General features: G+C 37.5%; 1 protein-coding gene across 7 annotated transcripts in view; it reads right to left on the reverse strand.

Annotated features, from left to right (window-relative positions):
* Positions 1 to 3218: 3218 nt before the first annotated feature.
* Positions 3219 to 18110, reverse strand: part of erc2 (ELKS/RAB6-interacting/CAST family member 2) — an 846554-nt gene continuing 831662 nt past the window's right edge. For all 7 annotated transcript variants that reach the window (XM_087994311.1, XM_087994312.1, XM_087994315.1 and 4 more), the window contains one exon: positions 3219 to 5537. In XM_087994311.1, coding sequence (XP_087850437.1) covers positions 5400 to 5537 — 138 coding nt within the window. In that variant the 3' untranslated portion in view covers positions 3219 to 5399. The remainder of the gene's footprint in view (positions 5538 to 18110) is intronic.

Raw genomic sequence — 18110 nt, forward strand, 5'->3', positions numbered from 1 at the left:
GCAGAATAATTGTTTTCTGAAGAAATTTGTTTACTTACCTTAATTGAAGCCCCAAATTAAATCTCTAAATATCAATTGCACCTTAACACATGATCTGGTGGCTATACCCATACCCGTGAGTGCACAGACCATGCGGAATTTGACTCAGCCAAAACTGCATATTGGAAGATTAGAGATGCCTGATACCACATTAAAGCAGCCAGCAACGTCTAAAGAATTGGGTGACATGGACTTAGCTTGTCAACAGCAAAGTAACTTGAATAGTCATGAGATGGGCTCGAAGAGGTCCTGAGACACCAACCAGATTCTCACAATGGGTTAGAGGCCCTGATCCAAGCAATGGAAAAGAAAAGTCCCCAAAGTGCAGAAATACACAGGCATAGCTTGGACATAGAAACACAGCCGAGCAAAATATATTGTACATCTATTAAACCGACACAGCTTGTTCCAATTTCTGGATCATTCAATAGAATACTACATTTTCTGATAGCACTTGCACTAATGTGAAAAAGAAGCTTGGAGGTATTGATTTTTTTGCATATTGGGTGCATTGAAATGTATAGTTATACACTCAATTTTAAAACATATTTTATTTGGATAAACATTGACAAGGTCACATTCATTTTTTTGTGCTTTGCATGGTCAGCATTTTTGATTAGCAGTCAGAAGCTGAAATCATAGGGACGTGTGGTACATGGTTTGCCTTGCCCGTACTAAGCAATCTGTCAGAGACTGACCCAGTGAAGAAAACATCCAGCTCACAGTATTGACATGTTACAAGCAGCATTAATAGACTGAGAGACTTGTGCTCCTCGGTGGGGACGACATCCCACCCATTACTGCTGCTGGACCATCCGATTGACTAACAACCTCAACAATGCTGATAATGCTAGAGCTGTGCAGCAGGTACTGCCAGGATTGCAGGCAGGTTCACGAGGGAGGCAGGCTTAGATCATGGATTGAAGTCAATCAGGAGGGTACTGGGCAGGGAAGGTCCTCCTACCAGCGTGGGGTCTAATTTTGAAATATAGGTGGGTAGGAAGGAAGGATGTACTATCTTCTTGGGGGTGTCCCAAATGGGCACAGAGCACCTCCAAAGACACCACACACATTTCCATCTTATCAGTTTAAACATTTTGAAAAGAAAAACAAAGCTGTCCACTTCTACTTGTCCCAATATTATAGCATGGGCACTCGGGAAAACTGATCTTTTAAAAAACTCATTTAACCTTTAATTATTAATTTACATATGGTGGGCAGACTGGAAATTTCAACACCCAGGAGAAAGTGAGGACTCTCTTGCTCCTCAGATGCTGCCTGACCTGCTGTGCTTTTTCCAGCATCACACTTTATCGACTCAAATTTCAGCACCCTCTGTATTACGGGGATAAGTTACATGGAATGGAGGTTTGCTGGACCCACTACCCCCACACTAAAAATATACCATAAGGAAGCATGGAGTACCCAGCCTCACTATGAGTGGCTTGCCACGCATAAAGAATAAAACATAGGAGCAAAAGTAGGCTCTTCGAGTCTCTCTGCCATGAAATAAGATCATGGCTGATCTAATAAACTTGGAACATGAAATGTGGACTGAAATGTCACGTAGGCCAAAGTGGATAGGACATTTTGAAACCAAGGATCCTTTGATTAAACTAGTTCCATAATGAAATGAAAGTTTCCCTTGGATAAGTGATTATCTAGATATGCTAATTAAGATCATAAACAAAATTATAAAGAAAGGGAGATTATCGAAATATCATGAACCAATATACTTTAATACCTCGGACTAGAAGTGTTACTAAAATCTGACAGAACATTTAATCATTTTGCACATCAAGGCTATAAAGATCATGAGTAAATAACACTGACCGTTTTTAACATTCACCCATTATGCATATGTAAAGATAATCTAGTAACAATCCATAAATAAATAATTGTTGATTTAAAAAAACTTTTCTGATTAGATTAGATTACTTACAGTGTGGAAACAGGCCCTTCGGCCCAACAAGTCCACACCGACTCGCCAAAGCGCAACCCACCCAGACCCATTCCCCCACATTTACCCCTGCACCTAACACTACGGGCAATTTAGCATGGCCAATTCACCTGACCTGCACATTTTTGGACTGTGGGAGGAAATCGGAGCACCCGGAGGAAACCCACGCAGACACAGGGAGAATGTGCAAACTCCACACAGTCAGTCTGAATAAGATATTTGCAAAACTATGTTAATTAATATTTCTCCGTTATGTTATTTTTGCGTAACTACATTATTAGGTTGCATATGCAGCTCTCAAATATTCATCATATGAAGAATATTTCTCCTCATTGTTTTATAGATTCTATGATCCTGTAATATATAACTGTTACTTTGTCATACTTTCATTCAGACACCTTTTGATTTTTAATAGCCAGTATTTATTTAGTTCTACGTGAATTCTTTACAAACCTTTTTATTTATATTTCAGATCTATAAAGACCTTGCAGAATTGCAGCCAAAAATAAGATGTCATAGAAAATAGATTATGGACATATTTTACATACAAATTCAACACCTGGGACACGCAAAATGAAATCAATACCAAACAAAATAAAAATTTTCATTTTTTTTGATGTTTATAAAAATCAATATCATTCCTACAAAGAAAAAAAAACCATAGCTAAATCCTATAACTGGAGAAATGTGATCTCATTTTCCACTCTAATTTTTTTCCCCCCAAGTCTCATAATAAATATGTAAAAGTTAATCATTTCCCTATATGCAGCATAAAACATGTTGTTGGAAGCAGGCCACTCAAGCAATTGACTTCCAGCAATTTTACAAGATCAGGACCTAGTGTTACTTGCAACTCAAATCCAGTTGCCTGATTTGGTGAGCTTTTGACAGTTTGCAGTTTGCTGGCCAAGGCGTTGGAGTGCTAAATGAAATCTAAGTTATAGCTTTGAGAAGGGAAAAGTTGACGTCTTCCAGCTCACCCAGCTTGATTTGCTGCCATATCATAGTTATATCATTGCCCAATGTGGAGAAGGCATTCTTGAGTAAAGATCATTATATGAACAATGAGTAGTATATGAAAGAAGGGAAACCAGTTAAGCAGAGAAGCTGGTGAAAACTATTGTATTTTTGTTTTGATATGTTCGTTTTGGATTTATTGTTAAAATAAACTAAAAATGCAGTGGTCCACAAAAAAATCTTTATTAAACAGCAACAGTAATATCAGAAAGAAACTTTTATTTAATGAATATATAAACAAGCTGGGCAACACTAAATATTTCTTGCACATTGATAACAATGTTTTATACTTTATATACCTCTAAATGTCCACTTGAAAATGATGTACAGTAACAGTTTTAAATCATGCCCATGGTGGATAACCATACTCAAGGATTCCTTTTGGTACCATGTCAACATCTTTACTACATATCAACAGCAGAACCCATGACATGCCACAAACTTGAAAATAATAGGACTAGAGGTGTTACTAAAATCTGACAGAACATTTAAAAGGGGCTACCTGGGGGATTACTGATCTACATATTCCAGCACATCACATTCAAACACCATTCTACACAATTACATTGCAGATAAGCATTGTGTCAACATTTTTATGATCTGCTTGTAAACACTATTTAGATAGTAAATCGTTAATCACTTTCAAATGAAAGTCAAACTGAAATTGCGTGCTTTTTGATACACAAATCTCAAATACAAAAATTACTGTACAGAAATTGACACAGTATATAGTACAAGCATAATAACAATCAGAACACCAGTCAAGTTAATTATTTGAAAACAAGCCAAGAGAAAAGAAAATTTATATTAATGGTAATAATTTTTAACACTCAAAGCGAGATGTCTAACAATGGCGCATAAATAAAACATTACTGTCAGTTTGTCACAGTGTTTATTTTAATCAGAGTTCTATGCCAAAGTATCAAAAGAAAAATCTTGAAATCCTGTAAAACGTAACGAGAAATGTTTTTTTTCATTTGGTGGAACAGTTTTCCTTTGCCCAAAAAGTCTTGTTTTGACGCCCTGATTTGAAGTTCATGTTTAAGATTGTTTCTCCTATAATCTGGGAACAACATAATTCCCCCAATACAATAACTGTTCCAAATTGGCACATTACATATAAATGATCTAACAGCTAAACATCATTGCTTTTATGCTTTTACTATGATATTTATTTAACATTAGGTCCTTGTGGTAAGAATTTCCTACTTCAAGTATTCAGTTGTACTATAGAACATAGAGAACTGCTTGTTAGGGCACTCAAAGGATCACAACCCCAATGTGACAACAATGTTACACACTACTTCTTGTTGCCTGTGTTCTCCAGGAGTGCAAAATATGCCAGATGTGCTGAACATATTCCAAAGAACTTTGCCCCCTTTACTGAAGAAAGCTCTGAGGTTTGGTTTCACTTAAGCAGTAAAAAGCTTTCTATTGCATTTCCACTCAAAGCAGTAAAGTTCCTCTGCATTGAGTATGATTATGCATTAAGAACTTGAAATTATACAAATGCACAAGTTACCATACTTAGAAATCAGCTGCAAGATGCTATTAAATTTCTTCTGGAATCTTTAATAATGGCATAAAGGACAACCATTAACATCAGCGAGCTTTGCTATATCAGCAAGAAAGAATTGCACAACAAATCTGCTTTTTCCATCTTGCTGACAAGTGCTATACACATATAGCAATCCCAAGCTAGTAGGTCTGTTCCAGAATTTTAAATACTTTCCCATTTTAACAATGCCTCTTTTAAATTGATCATCTAATGAACATATTCAGACGTACAGTACATTTTGAGAGGCACAGGTTTCTTTGTTCAGAAGGATAATCCTTGTCAACTGTTTGATCATTCTTTCACTTTTAAAACTGAACTTTTCATCACACAAAACCCAAGTTTTATATTTAATGAGTATCCACTAAAATGTTAAGATTAAGAAGCTCTTGTCACTTTTCTACACATCTGGACAAAGGTGTACAAGAGGGTAAGGAAAGATTAACCGTGGAATTCCCTGAACCCATCATAGCTGCTGAGCCTGCAGAACCTGACAACAATGGGTTAAAAGGTGAAGCTGGATATAAAAATTGCAAGCAACAGGAATCTCAATAAGGTAGTCAAGGCAAGCTGAACATCCACCTAATCATTACATAGGCTTTTCAGAGGACAAATTATTTCCATCTTGCTTGATAGTGACTGAGAATGCTAATATTTTTGGAATGATATCCCAAATACTTTTAAGGTATACACAAGCATTGTTGGCTGAAAATTGGCTTAGAAAGAATGGTGCAGCGTTTAGTGGTGTAAATGCTGAATGGCGTATTCCTTTCGACTCACTTCGTAAGGAACTAATACAATTCAAATACTGCCTCACTTTCTGCTACATCAGGCTGCTTCTTCCAGCATTTTGATGACTTGCTCCAGGACATCAGGGCATAGGTCTGAGATTCGTTGAAGCAAATTGTCAGTGTACTCCTGTAGTGCCACATTTTCCTTTTCGCCTCTCTCCAACTCCTCGGTTAACTAGTAAAAACAAGACATAATTTAGATCTTGCATGCAAATTACTATTCAGAACAAGTTGACCATTATATATTATAGTGCTAATTATCAATGTCACCGCCACTTGCTTTAAGGTTGAAATGTAAGGAGAAAATAACATTACTGTGTCAATGTATTTCTTTTATAATAAATATCCCAAAACGTGATGTATATCCCACTCCAAATTACAGCAGAACATTAATAAACTTGCAGAATGAGCAAATAATTGGCAGATGGAATTGAGCAAGTTAAATGCAAGGTACCCTACTTTAAATAGAAAGAATAGAGAGGTCACTTATTACTTGCATGGTGTAAGGCTAGGTAGAGTAGAGGAACAAAGGAATCTTGGATACAAACACACTAATCACTCAAAATTGTGCACATCTTAGGAAAGTCATTAAAAACATCAAGCACAAGGTTTTAATCGTGGAGGGTCAGAAATGACAAGTCAAGGTATGCTAATTTTTTAAAGTCAAAATTTTCCAAATTATGGATAAGAATATAAGGAGTAGAAATAGGTCATTGGGCCCTGACATCTGCTCCACAATTTAGTGAGAATGTGGCCTTAACTCCACTTTCTTGCCTATGCTGTTCTAATCTTTGAAACCCTTCAAAATCAAAAATCAGTCTAATTCAGTCTTGGATATGTTGAATCTCCCAGTCTTCATTGATCCCTGTCAAGGGAATTCTTAAGAGTAATGACCATCAAGGAAGAAATTTCTTCTCATCTGTCTTAAATGGGAATTTCCTTGTTCTGAAATCGTGCGCCTGGTTCTAGATTCCTCCATGAAGATGGGCATTTCCTCCCTAATATCAAACTTGTCAAATTCTCTGAAAAAAGTTACTTTTTTCCATAAGATCTTGCCCTTCTAAACTCCATTAAGTATGGGCCCAGCCTACTCAATGTTTCCCTACAAGACAATCTTTTCACTCTAGGAATCAAACTAGTGCTCTTCTCTGAACTGCTGCCAATGTACATGCAGCCCTCCTTAAGTAAGTAGGTCAAAACTGTATTTATTTAGGCAAATGGAGAGCATTCTATTACACATCTGTCTAGTGATTTGTATATGGCGGAAAATCTAGGCATCTATGGTAGCGGTAAATACAATATGCATGAATATTATAATCAGTTTGAGGAAGAGAAGAGTGGATGCCAGATTAGTATTTTAAACTTAAATAAGGAAAATTATAGAGCATGAAAGCAGAGCTAAAATGAGCTGACAAATATGATTATTGTATAGGCCAATCGAGATACAGTGGCAGAAATTTAAAGGTTTATTTCAGATTACAAGAATAGTTAAATTCTAGTGAGAAAGAAACATTCCAAAGAGTGTATCTTCCATCCTTGGATAACTAAAAAATGTTAAAAATTGTATCAGACTTAAAGAAAAAAGCATATAATTGTGCAAAGGGGTGGCAGGTCAAAAGATTTGACAGAATATTTTTAAAAAGCAGCAAAGAATGACTAAACAATCAATGGAGAAACAAAGTAGAATGTACGAGAAAGTCAGCTAGAAATACAAAATGGATAGGAAAAGTGGCTATAGATACTCAAAAAAGTTAACAAAGTAATCATTAGTCCTATTGAAAGTAATCAGAGGAATTAATAAGGGAAATTAAGGATATGACAATTGAATTGAATAAGTATTTTGCATTGGTCTTCACAACAAATCATTTGGTAACATCACAGAAATAGCTGTTAATCAGAAAATGAAAGTCTGAGAAGCACTCAAGAAAATTACAATCACTATGGAAGTAGTACCAAGCAAATTGTCAGAGCTGATGGCTGACAAGTACTTCATCCTAAAGTCTTAGAAGATGTGACTAGCGAGTTGGTTTCATTTTTTCAAAATTCCCTAGATTTGAGAAAGGTTCATTTAGGCTGGAACATAGCAGCTGTGTCTTCTTTATTTGAAAAGGAAGGGAGACAGAAAACAGGAGATGACAGGTCAGTTAGTTTATCATCTATGATAGGGAAAACGTTCGAAGCTATCATTAAGAATATTATAGCATGACACTGAAAAATTCAAGGTAATCCGGCAGAATGAACATTGTTTTCTGAAATAGAAATCATATTTAACTAAATTATTGGAGTTCCTTGAGAAAGCAACATGTGTGTCAATAAAGGGAAACTGGTTGACGTAATGTACTTAAATTTCCAAATGTTTTTTGATGAAGTGTCACATCAAAAATTATTACAGGAAGTGAAAGGGGTAACATATTGGTATGATAGGAAGTTGCCTAACAGGAAACAGAGTAGACATAAAAAGGCTCAATCTGCAAGTGGGTGGCAAGAAAAATAAATGTTGTGCCACAGGGATATGTGCTCAGACCTCAACATTTTATAATTTATGTAAATATGTATGGATGTAGCTAAATTTGCAAAATCTGGCAAAATAAATACAACATAGTAAAATATAAACACGTCTATTTTGGCAGCGAGAATAAAAGAAGCATGTTGTCTAATACAGAAATGACTAGAGAAACTCAGCAGGTCTGGCAGCGTCTGTAGAGAGAAAGCAGAGTTAACATTTTGAGTTCAGAGATTCTTCAAGACGGGTTTTGATTCAAATTTCCAACATCTCCAGTTCTTTGTTTTATTTAAACATGTTATCTAAATGGAGAAAGATGGCAAAATTATGAGATATCGAGGGATCTGGATGTTCTTGTGCATGAATCATAAAAGATTAAGGTGCAAATACAGCAAATAATCAGAAAAGTAGGGATATTATGCTTCAGTTATATACAGCGTTAGTGAGACATTTTCAGGAGTACTATGTATGTATTAGTATCCTTCTTTAAGGATAGATGCAAATACTTTGGATGCAGTTCTGAAAAAGTACATTGGACTCGAGTGATCCCTTGAATGATGGGGTTGTCTTTTGAGGAAGTTTAAGACAGGTTAGGCTTGCATGTAGAAAAGCAAGAGTTGATTTGAATGAAACATGTAATGTTTAAAAATAAGGGGGCCACCATTTAAGGTAGAAATGAAGACTCCACCCCCCCACAGAGGGTGTTCAGTCTTTGGAATTTCCCTTCTCAAAAAGCAGTGGAAGCACCTTCAAGTACTTTTAAAGTTAAAAATCACACAACGCCAGGTTATAGTCTAACAGGTTTGTTTGGAAGTACTAGGTTTCAGAGCACCTCTCCATCAGGTAACTGTGGAACAGGATCATAAGATACAGAATTTGAAGCAAAAGATCACAGTGTTACGCAACTGATTCGATATACGGGACAAATCTAGACTGCTGTTAAGTCTTTCATCTTTTAGAATGTGTTGCAGAATTCGGAATCTTATGATCCTGCTCTAAAACCATCTAATAAAGCAGCAGCACTCTGAAACCTAGTACTTTCAAATAAACCTGTCGACTATAACCTGTGTTGTGTGATTTTTAACTGTGTCCATCCCAGTCCAACACTGGCACCTCTACACCATGAGTATTTTTAAGGCAAAGGCAAATAGATTGTTGATAAGTAATGGAGTGAAAGGTAATATGGATAGGTGGGAATATGCAATAATCAAATCAGCTGTGATGTTATTGAATGCTAGAGCAGGAGTGAAGGGCCAGTTGGCCTACTCCTGCTTCTTGTTTGTCTGCTCGTGTACAATAAACTCAGCCAGTACTTAAATGTTGGCAAAACAAAATTCATATCAACCGCATTATGACAGAAACTGAAAGAGTGCACTATTGCTCTCGTCTCAAAACCGCAAGGGTCACACCATAAAATAGAAATACCTTTCCGGTTACTTAGATGACCAATTGAATATAGAAGCTTTACAACACTTCATATCTCTTAATCCTATCAAATTAACCATGCACAATGCAGAACAGAGAATACATTATAACTTCAAAGATGTCAATCAATACAAGCTACTTCATTTGAACCATGTACACAGCAAGCTGGTCCACAGCAAGTCACGGAGATCAGCCAAGCACTCACAACATATTATTGAAATAATTAATGGTGAGTTAGAAGAAAATGAAACTTGAATAAAATACCCATCCAACCTATGCAGCATCTTTGGAGAGAAGTAGCTTTAATATTTCAGGTGGATGGTCTGTTCTGCTCCTGAGATACTGCCTAACTTGGTGTGTTCTTCCAGGTTTGCTCTTATTTCACATTTCTAGCATCCACAGTATTTTGTTTTTGTATGAATGGCAAATTTGTGTGAAGAAGAAGATTGAGACTTCTTTAATTGTGTAAGAGAAGCAGTTATTTTCAAACTCGAGTCTTGGGTCAGTCACTTGGAAGATCTGGGAGTGCATGGCATGCTTTTAAAAACATAGGTTTCAAAAGGTTCTGAATCTGGACTATAGCTCTCAACTCCTCAGAGTTGAACTACGGGTCCTCAAGAAGCTGGCCGAACCTCACAAAAATTGCCTACGTGGGGGTTGGGAAACCTGTGAATAGGAAGGGTTTAAGAGGGTTAGGGGCTAAGTACTGCCAAATAGGACTTGATCAATGGAGAATATCTAGTTGGCATGGACAGGTTGGAGCGAATGGTCTGTTTCCATGCTGTATATCTCTGTGACTCTATATCTAACCCCATAATTGTACTGGTAATGTTGGGAATGTAGGGTGTGAAATTGTGAGTGGCAGTAGCACAAACTTGTTGGTGCCTTGAAGGGGGCAGGATCCCACAATTGGATCCCAGCTGCAATTTTAAAAGACTTTCAGAGTCAGTTGGATTCCGTGGCAATCTGGTATCAGATTCATCATCTATTCAGGGCTGGCTGCCTATGATTATTTGATTCACACCAGCACTTTTTTTTTTGCCATAGACAATGGGCAATGTAATGCAAACAAAGATAGTAGCATACAAAATGGGCTATATTCTAACAGAGAGAAAATAAAACTATAATCAAGAGTCCAGCAATTAATGAATGAATCCAACAAATGAAATGTTAAATCAAAATGGAATAATGTTCTCAACACAGTAGACTTTCAAGATGTAACCCCAAGTCAATTCTGTTTTTAATAATTAACATGAGCAAAATGTTTGAGGAGGATAAGAGTACTGGTGAGGTCATTAAACTATATCACTAAACTCCTATATCACTATTTGGTTTGAAATTGCCATCTGGGTAAGAATGACAAAACATAAATAACTCAGCAGGGATTGGAATTAATATATAGAGATTCTAATGTGACATTTCCAAAAGGAAATGCAATCTCAGCTGTGCTTCTGTGTTTTTAAAGGAACTGCTACCACACTGCCTAAACATCACCCCACTTTTCTGAGAAATGTATACAGTATTAACAAAAAAATGACTTTACATCTGTGTTGAAATTCAGTCTTGGTCAAGAACTTTTCATTTATTGCACATTCAGGTTTCATTCTTACAAAATTTACTTTGAATCCAATGCAGGAGAAAGGGTCAATTTAAAAAGAAAACCTGCCAATAAATGTTATAGACCAGCATGACATATCAAAGGTATCTGCAAAACAAAAGAATTAAAAGGGCACTAATGAAAACTCTCTCTTCAACACATGGCTTTATTGAACATTTTAACCTTCATTAAATGGAGGAAACAAATGATTAGTGACCTCAATAACCCATCTGAATTGCCCAGGCCAGAAATACTTGTGACTATTTAATTTTTATGACCTCGTTAGCGAACAATTTCTCTAGCCAATTTGCTAGGTTTTAATGAGTCTGTTTTATCAAATTTTGTTTTAATATTTCTCCACACTGAAAGTTCTGTGTCCCTGCAGAGATAAAAGGTCTTGCATTCAAGTTGAACTACTCCTCTCCAGAATGTAAACTTTTAAAAGTACATAATACAGAGAAATGGGACACTTATTATTGCAATTTGAGTCTCTATTTTTCTTTGGTTCAACTTTGGCATTACAATGTTCTTATGTCATATTACCCATTTTTCCAATTCTCACATTATACATTAAGTAATAAATTGTATTCAAATATCAAGTGGATAGTTTACGATGAACAATGCAGCTAAATGTTTAAAGGATCTCCTGACAAATATAATTAAAAACAAAAATCATGCTTGCTTTTAAAAAATACTTATCATTTTTGTTATAAAAATAAATGATGATTCAAAATAATTTATCAAAATGTCAACTTACACAGTTAGCTTAAACTGGGCACATTTAAGCAAACTTTTAATACCACATACTTCATGTTCCATAAAGTATCTGTTTTGTGATTACCTCAAATCTGAAGCAAAAACCCCTCCCCTGTTACATGTGGCCAACAAATGTTGCTTTGAACATGTGTGCAGATACCAAAAATCCAGTAACAGCATTTGAAGAAACAACTTACTCTATTTCTAATAAGACACACATGGTACCTGAACAAAAGACTAAATATTGATAGGATAAATTAGCTTAACAAAACAGAATAGTATTATTATATTGTCCAAAACGGAGTTTCCAGCCGACCTCTGGTATTAAGGATGTCTCTATCTAAAAGTCCCAGCAGGCATTCTCCTTGTATGAATTCCAGAACTAAATGATCGTATCATAACTTGTCATCTTAGAAATACTGCCTCAATACAATTCCTTCTTCCCTCGAGGTTTATTTGTTGCGTCTGTGATCAAAGGGAAAATGTTTTTCTCTCAATTACTTATTTTTCTTGATGTGATTAGATTACTGCGAAAGTAGTAATTCAAAGATTTAACTTCTAACTACTATTCTTTGTGTCACCTTAAGCTAGCCCTGTGGTACTTAATTTAATAATGAAACATTCTGAAACTGGGAAGCATATCCAAAACCTATGTTTTTGATGTGGATTTATATCTAATGCTTTTGGCAGTCATGAATAACAAAATTTCTGCCAATATGTTTTTCATCACATTCTAATATAGTACAATGGTACAGTTAAACCTCGTTGTTATAGAACTGTGTTACTTAGAGGACATGATGACACAGTAGGTTAAATCCACTGTCCTTTCACCTCCAGGCCCAGTGTTTTATTCTAGCCTAGACTGATATAGAGGTCTTTGTGAAATTGGTATAATTTTAATCTAGCTCTAATTCTACAAGAAAATCTGTCTTAATTAATTATTTTTTCAATATTACTCCAAGAGGCATAATGAAACAAAATTGTCAAACTGATGTAACAAGAGCGGAGAAGTTTTGTAATGGAAGACAAGAGTGTATTTGAACCAATGAAGAAGACGTAGAAGCTTGTTCATTTTCTAGCTAGATCTATAACTTAAAGAACAAATTCCTTGCCAATACAAAACAATACTTTTAAAATAATCAGTTATACATAATTTCTGCAATATTTCTTGTCAAACTTCAGACATTTGTGCTTTTAATCACTCTTGCTATAAAAAGCGGAAAATAACTTGCTACATGGCAATTTTGAGGAGAATAACAATTTAGCATGAAGCTCATCCTCCTCTGGAATATTCCAGAGGGCGACACGGTGGCTAACATTACTGCCTCACAGGGTCGGCGGCCCGCTTTCAATTCCAGCCTTGGGCAATAGTCTCCGTGGAGTTCGCACATTCTCCCCGTATCTGTGTGGGTTTCCTCCAGGTGCTCCGGCTTCTTCCCACAGTCCAAAGATGTGCCGGTCAGGTGGATTGGCCATGCTAAGTTGTCCATAGGGATGTATAGGGTGGATTAGTCATGGGAAATTAATGGATACAGGGATGGTGTGGGGCTGGATGGGATACCTTTCAGAGGGTCGATGTGGACATGGTGGGCCTAATGGCCTGCTTCCACACTGTAAGGATTCTATGATTCACGTTTATGGAGTACCTTGAACCTTTGCATTCTATCTACTAGTTTCTAGGGTGTAGGTTTGCTCGCTGAGCTGTAGGTTTGATATCCAGACGTTTCATTACCTGGCTAGGTAACATCATCAGTGGCGACCTCCAAGTGAAGCAAAGCTGTTGTCTCCTGCTTTCTATTTATATGTTTATCCTGGATGGGGTTCCTGGGGTTTGTGGTGATGTCATTTCCTGTTCGTTTCATGAGGGGTTGATAGATGGTATCTAGATCTATGTGCTTGTTTATGGCGTTGTGGTTGGAGTGCCAGGCCTTTAGGAATTCTCTGGCATGTCTTTGCATAGCCTGTCCCAGGATAGATGTGTTGTCCCAGTCGAAATGGTGGGTTTGTTTCATCCGTGTGTAGGGCTATGAGGGAGAGAGGGTCGTGTCTTTTTGTGGCTAGCTGGTGTTCGTGTATCCTGGTGGCTAACTTTCTTCCTGTTTGTCCTACGTAGTGTTTGCGGCAGTCCCTGCATGGAATTTTGTAGACGACGTTGGTTTTGTCCATGGGTTGTACTGGGTCTTTTAAGTTTGTTAGTTTTTGTTTGAGTGTTGGTGGATTTGTGTGCTACTGGGATTCCAAGGGGTCTTAAGTTGTTTGGCTATCATTTCTGAAACTTCTTTGATGTATGGTAAGGAGGTTAGGGTTTCTGGCTGTGTTTGGTCTGCTTATCGTGGTTTGTTCTTGAGGAATCTGCGGCTGAGTTTCTCAATCATTAGCACTCAGACATCTGGAGGAAACAATAAAATCTTATGAGGCTGTTGCCTTCCCAAATAAGCAATATTTTGGAAATGTGCTATTTCCTGCGAAATTATTTCACTATTCATCCAATTCCGGTGCAGGATCAGATATTCTAATTGGAACTTTGGGTTAAATCCTACCTTTTTTTTGGCTAAGTCTGAGATTCATTGAGTTGTTTGGAAGGATATCCATTATGATACCTAGTTTACTTTCCATATCTTACCAAACGCCTCATTTAACTACCTACACCACCACTACGATATCCAATTCCAGCTTCATCTTACCATGCCCTGCTCTCAGAAAGACGTGCCAGCGGATATCCTGGAATTTGCCAGCAACCCCATACCCAGGTCATTTTAAAAAGTCTGTTGTGAAACCAAATGTGCACCGTCAGTGGGTCTATCTTCAGCACATGGACTGCAGCAGTTTGCAAAGGTAGCTCACCACCATCTTCTCAAGGGCCACTAGGGATTGGCAATAAATGCTACCCAGCCAGTGACGCCCATGTCCTACAAGTCAAGAGAAACAAATGTCTGGAGCTGACCTGCACGGTTAGTGGTATTTATCTTGGACATACCAGACAGATGAAAATTGGCACTCTGTTTTGCTGGTAGGGATCGGAAAGTCAGGCTAGACAGTGGTGCAGAGATGGGATGTCCTTATCTCCCAGGAACTGAAGGGGGCTCATGACACAGACCATGCCAGCCAGGTTCAAGGTTGCCACCCAGGTTAAAGTAGCCCTTGCCATCAGGAAGAATGCACAGCACTACAAGGAGAAGGTTAATGACCCTGTACACTCTGTCTGCATAAATGCCATCATCTTTTCTCTGATATCTCTCACACACTCCGCTACTGTACCCACCTCTACCAAGGCCCACGCTCTTCCCTCACTTTGTGTCTCCCATCACAACTCCTGACACCACTAGCACCATATCCCTCTGTGTTGCCTAATCAAGCGTTCATAACCGGCACTAAAAGTTACAGCTGTCCCATCAAATTTCAAATCCCTTAAGACCTCCCTCCCTCTCATTCCAGGTGAAAAACAGCCCACAATAGAGCATAAAGAGTTAAGACAGTTGGAGGGATGCCTGACATTCAATTCCTCACCCATTACATGAAGAGCATCCTGATTCTTACTGCCCAAAGTGGGCAATTGACCATTTTAAAGCCCTGAACTGGCATCAGAGGCTACCCTTGATGCACTTGAAGAGTCCAGAGATGTAGCCTGGACCTGTTCATGCATGCTGCTGAGTATGCAGTGTCCTTGCTGCAGCATTACAATTATAGCTGCTAGTGCAACCCCAAGGTGCAACATTAAAGTACAGAAATGTCCTCCAAGTGGAGCAGAGATTTGTCTTCAGGGTACATAGGGGCTAGCATGTATCAGATGCCAAAGTCTGTGGATGTGGAGTGTGTGACCATTGCCCACGGTGCGTGCCATGATGATGCCCGATGTCCAACACCAAGGTCCTTCACAACAAGTGACGAGCTGAATTCACCAGGTACTCACTCAGACTTTCACCTCAAGTTTTCCCAATGTCTAGCTTGTTTGGTGAATTTGGTAAGATAGGAAACTGAAAATGAATGAGGCTTTAACAAGGCATTGAGCAAGTATTAATTCCCTCGGCAATTTGATACACCAACTGTCAAAAACATGATGGAACAAAATGCTCCGATGTCAAGATCAGCTTCAGTGGATTTCTTGACTGATTCCGCCACAAATCTCACCATAGCCCCTGTGGTTCAGCCCCCTACAAGATTCTGCCCTTTGCTTCTGCCAGATTGACATTCATTCAATGTCCAATGCACTGCTCAAGATAATAGTTGAATCTTTGCTTGTAATTATTGTGCTCAGAATGCATTGCGAAAAAAAATTAAGCATTTTGTTTCACGGCTCATTGTGGTATTAGTTTCTTTCTTCCTGTCATGGTACACCAAGCTAGAAACCAGATTCAATCACAGAAAATGGACCAGCTTGTTTTGATATACAAAACTCTGAAAACAGATGTTCTGCCCGTTTAGGTAAATGAGGAAGGGATAAAGCTAGTCAATTCAAATACACATATCAGTATGAAGGTTTGATTGGAGGCTCTTTTTGAGTTCAAGAGAAACAACCAAATTTCCTTTGCCCTTGTCATTTAAAAAAATTCTTAGCATTTCTTCAAATTAAGGAATCATTTTGAAGGTAGCAGTGAAAGAGAGACAGTCGAAGAGATTCTGTGGGCAGTAAGCAATGAATCATTAAATAAAGGAAATATTTAACATCATGGTAGCATACGTGTAGTGCATCGGCAATCCGCTTTCTTCTCTGCCTGCTATTCAGCTTAATTGACATCATCTGCTTGGTACTACCTCCCAAAACAAATTTCAACCCCTTTGTATCCAATTCAGTTTTTCGTGCAATGGATGTAACTTCATTTTTCTTTATTTTCTGAGGGGGATATCAAGTCTGCCACGACTGGAAATTCAATTCAACCTGTCTGGCAGTTTATAACCAGAATCCTGAACTAGTCAAGTTTATTCTACTACTTTCCAGAAAAGGTCACGAATGTGCACAATATAGCTAGCAAGTTAAAACAATTTTTAAAAAATGTTTGATCTGTGGGCTTGGTACAAGTGGTTTTGATATGGGAAGTAAAAGAACATTTAGAGCCACAAGGAATGAGTGCTTGCTAATGGGACAGACCAGAGATCCTGAACCCAAGAAAACTAAGTACACTACAAACATGTATGTTGATATTAGTTAGTATTGCCTTAATCAATTCTGATGTTTTGTTGTTTTTTTTCAAATCATTGTTGCCGGAAAACTGTGCATTAATAGCAATGTCTTTCAGTAATGGAAAAATGTTATCTGTAATTAATGCAGATCTTCAAATGCATTTCTTGTTTTATTAACTCTCTAAAAGGGTAGGCAGTGGCATGGTGGTAATGTCACTGGTCTAGTAATCCATAGTTCCAGGTTAATATTCTGGGCACATGAATTGGAATCCCACCATGACAGATAGTGAAATTTGAATTCAACGAAAATCTGGAATATAAAGCTATCTTAATTACCATGTTGACTGCCATTAAAAAACCATGTCCTTTAGGGACTCTAGACCCTCAGCCATGTGCCTATAGGACAATTAGGGATGGGCAATAAACGCTGGCTGGACAAGCAACATACACATCCCGTGAGTAAATAAAAAATACCACAGGGAAGGCAAGCCAATTGTTAATTGGCCATTTAAATGAAATATTGTTCCAATCAAATGCATGATGCTGTATTGCATCATATTCATTACGTGATCTCTATATTTGAACTCTACTAAATTATGGCACTAAATACTTTCTGCACGACCTTATCATGCCAATCCTCATCCGTCCGATTCATTTTATTTTCTAGATAAATTCACTCTAATAAGGCTAAGTTGCATGTACACACATTTGTACATTGGTTTTGACATTCCTTTCATTTTTATAATTTATAATAATTGTCCTCAATTTATTAAAACTAATATCAAATGATTTGTTTTATTTGCTCATGGACCTTGGCAGCAGATGATAATATGTGGCTCTAATATTAATGGGACCATAGCCACAGAATTTGCAGTGGGATGACCACACATTTATTTTGACTTCTGAACAAACTCAAACATGTGACTAGACCTTTCCAACTCGGAAGTGGTCAATCACATCCCACTGAAAATACTGGAAATTCCTAAAATGTCTCCTGGGTGAAAACCACAGTAGCACTAAGTGGTTTCAGATCTTGGTTGGTTGAACTTCAAATAATATTCAAGGTTTTAGTTCTGTGGCCAGAGCCAAATTCACTTCTGAATTAAAACTAACTAGATTAAAATACAAAATGTAGAGATTACTTCAGTATTTAATGGGTAAATACACTATATTGGATGTATTGAGCCAAATACATCAAGATGATCCTGGTTTGAATATCTGAACTGTTCAGAGCTTGATCTGATCAGATGGCAACAAGAACTTCTGGTCTCTAGATTATTGCTGATCAGATATAAGTTGGGAGATGTGCGTCAAGTATTTGAGAAGTCCTGACAGGCAAACAGGCACTG

The sequence above is a fragment of the Chiloscyllium plagiosum genome, unplaced genomic scaffold (assembly GCF_037043375.1).
Source record: "Chiloscyllium plagiosum isolate Xiang-an unplaced genomic scaffold, Cpla_swu_hap1 HiC_scaffold_14, whole genome shotgun sequence".
Taxonomy (NCBI): domain Eukaryota; kingdom Metazoa; phylum Chordata; class Chondrichthyes; order Orectolobiformes; family Hemiscylliidae; genus Chiloscyllium; species Chiloscyllium plagiosum.